Here is a 7,751-nt window from a genome sequence, read left to right on the forward strand (position 1 = left end):
TGTGTGTGCGCACAAGTGTGGTTCTGCGAGCAGGAGACTTTTTCCATAGTCTGCAAAACTAGGAAAAAGCTATCTATATGCCAGCTTAAATGACTAATTGCTAAAAAAAAGTTTAGAATTAAACGCTTAGAACAGACCTGGATGTAAAGTAAAACCACTTGGATTGAATCCATTATGTGTGGGATAAGCGTACTTGAAAAGGTTTTGAATATTTCAGGGTTCTCATCATTCATCATTATTAAATTTGAAACCTCATCATTGCCAGCATCATTCCCACAAACACCATCATCCTAAAAAATCATTAGACACAAACTCAGCTATTATACGTATCAAATTATACCCACGGCGACGTTAAACCGGAGGCAACAACTAGCCATAAGACACTTAATGATGCAACAGCAGAAATGTTTGGTTATAACAACTACTTTTATTTCCCATTCAAAGACAATAAAGGCACAGACACAAACACAGTTTGTAATTTGAAGGCGAATCTCTACATGAATGGACTAGGAATTAAATCCAGCACCGATGCACTTAGAGGATCAGTTATATACACAAAGCAACCCACTCCCCCACAGTCAGGTCAACGTGTGTGTTTTTCCCTTTTCAATAGAACAACTAATGGAGTGACTCCTCGCACACAAAGAGCCAACTTCGGAAACATGAGTCAAGTTGTTAGGAACAGGAAAAAACAGACAACACAGCAGACAAGCCCAAACTAGGAGGGAGAGGAGAAATGTAAAGTGCACTGCAAACGGCAGTTTTCAGGAGTGTGCAAGGAATTTTTCATCTGCCCGGAAAGCATTTTAAAAACAGTTTAAAATTCCAGTTATGAGATTTGTCCAATTGAGTCGCATGCTGGTGGCAAAGTGCAATTCATCAGAGGTGGGCGAAGGCCTACTCAAATCGTGTCCCTAAATTGCAATGTATTGATTTAACAGTAAACCAATAGAGAACGGTCATAATGAATATTGGTGGGTGTTGCAGAAATGTTGTTCCCCTGGGCAACGGGAGAAAGGTGGCAGCAACATCATGTCCAATTACTGCCAAAATTCAGGACAAACCTTAGGCCAATCAGTTATGTCGATACCAATTTTCTGACTGCGGTCTAGTGTGGACTAGGCAATTTACTGTAACATCTAAGAGGCCTTCAGCTAGAATATTAGTTCTATAATGGAGGGTAAAGATTAAAGCAACACCGAGGCCTGGTAGGGCATTACAACATTATACTTATAAACTATAATAGGGGATGAAACCCACCATAGCTGCCTATTATAAAGGTCAGACTTACCAGGTTACCAAGGCCATACAGGAGACGTGCTGAGTGAAGCAACTTGGTAAAACAGAAAGGTTAGACGTTCTAGCTTTTGGATTATCATTAACACAGCCCAAGTTCTGCTGCCTGAGGAGGTCCATGAGAGTGTGAGAGAGAAATGTGTTGACTGTCAGCATATTTTAACAGCAGCCAATTACATTCAGGATCTCACGGAGCTCTTAAATGGAAATGAAATGTCTTGACGTTATAAAGTTGGGCTTCTTATTCGGGCTTCAGCCAGCCTGCAACATGCGGCGTCCTCCACTCACACAGCCGCTGTGTTGCTGCATGCCACTCTAGAGAAATACCCCGTTAATATTCCTGGTAGGCTTCACTTGGGGACTGTGGCGCTAATATGGTAGTAACACATAATAAACACTTGTGATTTCAAAAGCCCATGCTATATTTGAGCTCTCTTCATAAGATAATGACGAACGAGCTGATGATATTGTGGCATTTTAACTGCCACCATGATGTTTGCAGCACATTTCTTCTGAGGACTCCTGTTTTTGTTGTTGTTGTGAGATTTGTATATAGTTGCCGTGGCTGTGAGTGTTTGGGACTTCGGATCAATTTTCCAATCGGAGCAGCGAAGCGTGCGCCACCTCTGTAGTGCCAAGTGCTCCGCAATGAGACGGCTAATCGTCGAGTCCAAGTCCTGCCCTTCACTGTTTCATCTTCATTTAACTGCAGTTAGATGAAAAGGCAGTTAATTCAATTTTGAGTTGATGTGCCTATTTATATTCCAGACAAAAAAAAACTACTGCGATATCCAATTCAGACAGGGACTTCGGGAGTTTTTGCACCCACGTTCGTCACATATTCATCTGATACCCAATAGCGAGTCCAGACTACATTTTCTCACATATTACTCATTACTCATATTTACCATATATTTTTCAATCCTCCTAAATGAATTTGCCCATTAGTCGTTCCGCGCAGGGCAACGCGGGCTGCGAGTTTTACCTTTCAGTTGGCACCGCACGCTTCAAGCACGCTGGGAAATGCGCAGATCTAGTCTACATGGTTCACACCTCGGGAAGCTGACCGTAAAGCATCCACTCATCAGCATCAGCTCAATTTAAATGGAAATACGGCACACAAAAAGTAAACCTCCTATAGGCAAGAGCTACTTCTGCCTCCCCGCCTCCTGACAGGCATGCCGCCACTACACCACTCAGCCGCATCTCCATCTCGGCAGTGAAGCAGAGCTTTCGTCGCTCTAACACAATTAAAGTAGCCTATTAAAAAAAGATGGGAAAGAAGACGCGCTCTCCAGCCTTACCTTGGGCGACTCCTTGGTGTACGAGCACTAGCAGAAGCAGGATCCCCGGCGTGGCGCACATCCTCACCAAGCTGCAACCCCCGTGTCCTATTCCACTTCTCTGTCCACTTTTCCCCATTACAAGCAACGCGTAAAACACATAAACACACACACACACAACTCCTCGGTCCACGGTGGGGGTAATAAGAACCCCTCTTCACCTCAGGGTCTGCTGATTAATCAAAACGAGTCCAAAACCAAGAAGGTCTCTATAGCCTCTAGTCCCGATGTCGAAGTCCGTCTCGAAAGGCGCAGGTTAAGCTGTGAGAAGAGAGAGGTGGTGGAAACAGCCACGGGGTCCCTCACTCGCGTCAGCGGCACTGCTGCCTTGCCACTTAGCTCTGCTTTTCTCTCCGTGCGCTCTCCCCTTCTCCACTCTCTCCGTTTACGCAGAGACAGAAATGCCACCGCCCTCTGGCTACCATACGAGACTGTCTCCCTCTCTCCTTCACTCTGCTTTCCTCTTCCCCCTCTCCTCAATAACACACAAAAATAAGAGAATACAAATTAATCCAACTCTTAATCACATATTTATATTTTTGTCGTTAGATACATTAAGGAAGTAAATTCTCCATCACTCCTTATACTATAATCAACCACACTATAAAGAACCCCATGGCATTCCTTTTTGAGACTTTTCCAGTTTTTTAAAAACTTTTTTTTTGGATTGTTGTTTTAACTCCTGGTTGTATGAATTGGTTATGTTTGTGACATATACAATAAACTAGGCAGGCGTATTTTTTTTGTCCATTGCATCTGTCTACTGTTTGCGCGTGTACGCACGTGCACGCGCGTATACATTGCAAATGGTGTGGCGCAAACCAAGGAGCCACGTTTCTCCAGAGCTCACCGACTGCCCCCTGACGGCCACGTGCGTTGGACCTGCATAAGGATGCACTATGAGAGGTAAATCTCATAGCAGTGTATCCGCTTCTATAAATACACTTCCATGCATGAATTAAAGGAATATATTACAATAGGATGGCATTTTGTTTTCTTTGTCTTGGTGGTTGGTCTGTGTGCAGTAATCCATAAGCTCATCAAATAAAGGTTATGCACCCAGCTATTATACATTTACTTTACCACTGTATTTAAAAGTGGTTTAGTGGGAAATGATACTAACATACATGGACACAGCAATCTGTTCAAATTTATCAAGAGTTAATGTCTGAAAAGCAATTTGTTTAAAGCACATATGAAATATGTGTTTTATGTATATTCATGTTTTACAACCACTGTCCATGTTTCCCTGCCACCCCAACCAAATAGTGTCTACTCCACTCAATAATGATGTTTCCGGCAGTAGCAGCCATCCTTTTTTTAACATATGTTCCCACATGCATACATACATGTATTAAAGTCAACACATACATGGGGCAATACATCAAACTGTCGTACTTGCAAAAGAGTTTTAATTATCCAATACTTATAACCTGTGTCAGCTTGACATGTCTGGCAAGAAAGAAGAAAAAAAAACGTAAAATGTAAGTGACTGATGGATTAACTCAAAACAAGCTCAATTCATATTTGTATAGGAACACAAGCACACATGCACAAGAGCACACATGCGCGCGCACACACACACACACACACACACACACACACACACACACACACACACACACACACACACACACACATCTAACATAACTCTCCCAACAGTGTTGCTGTACAGCCATTTGAGCTGCACAGGCTGGATCATGCATTGTAAACGGCAATAGTAAAATATGTGCTTGGTGCCATTTGTCACCACAGCCACCCCACAGCTCAGTGACTACCACTGGAAGTAGCTGCTACCCGCAGGGACCTGTAAAAGCCTTTTTATTCTGCCACTTTATTGGGAATGGGAAAGCAATAAGTTACACAAGAAACATATGGCACACTTGGATATGGATCAGCACTTACACTAGTGGCAGTGGGGTTTTCACAGTTCCATGTGGTAGTACAACACACAGTATATACTTTGTATGTACTGCCAATGACTTATAGTCTATATTTAAATAGTGCCGTACGCAACAGTTCAGACAGGCACATTATTCTAAAAAGGAGAAAATAGAAATAACTCTTTTTTTCTTACAGTGCTTAAGGTCCCTACAAGTTCAAACAAAATGCACAAAACATAAATAAATCTGTGACATTTTAATCCTCATCCTGGAGAGTTTTCATTAGAACTACATTCTACCAGATTTCTTTCAAAATATACTGTAGTCAAATATGATTTTAACAGGCCAAGGCTTTTTGTAGGTTGGGCCCATTCTGAATTACTGCATCCAACCTCATATTCTGTTGCTTTAAATGCTGAATGTGAATCTGGTCTTTCCTCCTCGCTTTTCATAGTTCCGATTGTTATTTCCAAAAACTGTGAATGGGAGATGCACATGAAAGAATGTAGAAGAGCGAGTGTGGTGTGTGTGGTGTGGTGTGTGTGTGTGTGTGTGTGTGTGTGTGTGTGTGTGTGTGTGTGTGTGTGTGTGTGCTACCCTTTCTGCCCCGGAGCCCACCAGCTCTACTTTAAACTAAACTCTCTGAGGACTTTGTCACACTGTCTCCCTTTTTCTTTGAATGTGCAGATCATCAAAGCGAGACATCACTTTATTCATGTTTATCATCATTACAGAGATAGATATACAGCATCTAGAAAGTTGAACACATTTTCTCATTGGTTTCCTGTGCCTCTAACCCATAGCATCAAAGACGCAGCGATAATGAGAGGGAGCCTGAAGACACTGTAAGAGCATATCACCACCTTGATAATGCAGAGCAGACGGTTAAAGATTTAATGATATACAGCTTTAAAACAAAAGTTGTTCCGTTTCAATCAATAGCCTACTGTTATGTATTGTATTATGCTGATGCACAATGTTACTAGTAATGCCATGCAGTTATTTTCAGTATAGAAATTGGTTTTGATAGTGCTTAAAGGAAGAGTTTTGGAAAACATGCTTCATTGCTTTCTTTCAACAGTAACATTAGAAAACTGAAGACTGATACCACTCTTATATCTGGCTGGGCACAATGACTTCCTGGTCTTGTCGCCACCGTCAGGTTTCCAGGCAGCCAGAGACTACAGGACAGTACCCGTAAAAGCACAACTTGTTGTTCTTACATTTCTGTACAGATTAAACACACAAGATACAAAGTGCCAAGGCAGACTTAGTTACTTTGGACAGACTCAGGCTAGCTGTTCCCCCCATTTCCAGTCTTTATGCTAAGCTAAGCTAGCCAGCTGTAGCATCATATTTAACATGAGAGCGTCTTCTCGTCTATCTCTCATCCAGAAAGTGAATAACCGTATTTCCCAAAATGTCAGCCCAAGCCTTTAATGGCTTAAAATGTGCAATATATTGATACAGGTACTTATTTGCTTCAATATGGTTGCAAAATAATTTCCATTAGATATGACTTACGGTAGTAAGTCATTGCTGAAACCAGTGTAGTTTAAGGGGTAAGAACACTGCATTGTATAAAAAGTGATTGCCATTATCTAGTGGTGTACTAATATGGGTTTGTCAATGGCGAATGCGGTTGCTAATATTTAGAGAGCATGGCAACCAATGGCCAATATATAACGCAGATATTATGTTGTTGTTTTTTTCTTCTGAAAAAATCAACTATATAACGTGAGAAACTTTTTTTTAACAGCGTTATTGTGTGCGTTGTCTCTGTTTAGGTGAAGCCTATAACTCGCAGCCTAGTTTTGAAAATAGACATACACTAGTTTTTTCGGGCCCTGTAAGCTAGTTTAGATGATGCTACCTTGACGCGGACGTCTGGCCGTAGAATGGTGAAATGACACAAGAGGCGGGGGGGTGGACACAACAGTCCCACTGACAAGGCTGCCTGCAGAAATGTCTGTGAAATTTTTTTGTTAATCGGCCTCGGTAGCGCAGGCATCGGCTCACTGTCAAGTGTGGAAAGTGGATAACGCCTTTTAGAAGACCTGTCCTTGCAGTGAAGTTGAGAACTTTACACAACTTTGTAATTGTGGAAGAGTGGGATGCGTTTACTTGTTAGCCTACAAGATAAAACACTATAAATAAGAGTAAACATCCTATCTCACTTAGTAACTCAACTCACACAACACACAAATAAGCATCATCAATAATTTGTAATAATCTTTTTCATTTGATTATGCTTTATAAGCAGTCCAATGCTCTGTATCTTCAAAGCAGCTGGCAGAGGGTTCAGCATGAGCAGCCAGCAACACGCATGTTGCTTCTGAATATTTTAGTTTGATTCATAACACTAACTCTGGACTTTCATCATTCAGCCAGTTTAATGTTTCTTGGGTGGTGCATGGTGGTCACTTGTTTTCTGTCATAAGAGCAATAGAAATATATTTCGACAGGCTCTAGCTAAAGACTGTGAACAAAATCATCAACATTGCACTTTTTGACCTTCAAACAAAATCAAGCCAAGCCTCAGATTGTTAATCAATTTTGTCTAACATGCTGAGGTTGCAGTTATGCTACTATTTAAAACCTGCTCTGTACAGTATGTCCATGAAATAAACCAGTAATTACACTTGTGTGGTGACTGGTGAGGGTGCTTTTGTCAGAAGAGGAGCCAATCACCTGCAGCCTCCCACTAACTGAACATATTAAAAGAGACACTCAATTCCTTGGGAAGCTAGGCTTGCAACAAGCTTACATTACCAGTCCCCCTTTGCCTAACGCTAGTCTTTTGTCCCTTTTCGACTCTTCTATCCTTCTACTTGTAGGTATAACTAACATCCTGTCATTTGTGCCATCTCCTGTGCTATCTCTATTGTGTGTTATGACAAAGAGAGGGCCCCCACGGGGGTGACTAGGTTTAATCTCTTTAAGCGGTTACATAATGGCCCCCAGTTCACGTTTTAATCAGCGAATAGGTGGCTGAGCCCAGGGATGAATAATCATATTTATAACTTTCTAATCTAATATCCAGCTACATACAAGTGGATTAGAGAGGAGCGGGGAGGGAGAGGAGGGTCACAGGTGGTACACATAGATGGGAGCGAGTTTTTGTAGGAGAATTTATTTGTTATTTTGAGATGGAGAAAATGAGACTTCATCATGTGAATCATGTTTCTGACTGGAGTGTGTGTGTGTGTGTGTGTGTGTGTGTGTGTGT

At 41.7% G+C, this 7,751-nt stretch overlaps 1 protein-coding gene across 2 annotated transcripts in view; it reads right to left on the reverse strand.

Annotated features, from left to right (window-relative positions):
* Window positions 1-3,040, reverse strand: part of unc5ca (unc-5 netrin receptor Ca) — a 187,370-nt gene extending 184,330 nt beyond the window's left edge. Inside the window, exon 1 of one of the 2 annotated variants that reach the window (XM_032514911.1) lies at window positions 2,601-3,040. In XM_032514911.1, the coding sequence (XP_032370802.1) occupies window positions 2,601-2,718 (118 nt within the window). In that variant the 5' untranslated portion in view covers window positions 2,719-3,040. The remainder of the gene's footprint in view (window positions 1-2,600) is intronic. The other variant, XM_032514912.1, reaches the window with a different exon arrangement.
* Window positions 3,041-7,751: the final 4,711 nt, after the last annotated feature.

Source organism: Etheostoma spectabile, chromosome 5, assembly GCF_008692095.1.
Source record: "Etheostoma spectabile isolate EspeVRDwgs_2016 chromosome 5, UIUC_Espe_1.0, whole genome shotgun sequence".
Taxonomy (NCBI): Eukaryota; Metazoa; Chordata; class Actinopteri; order Perciformes; family Percidae; genus Etheostoma; species Etheostoma spectabile.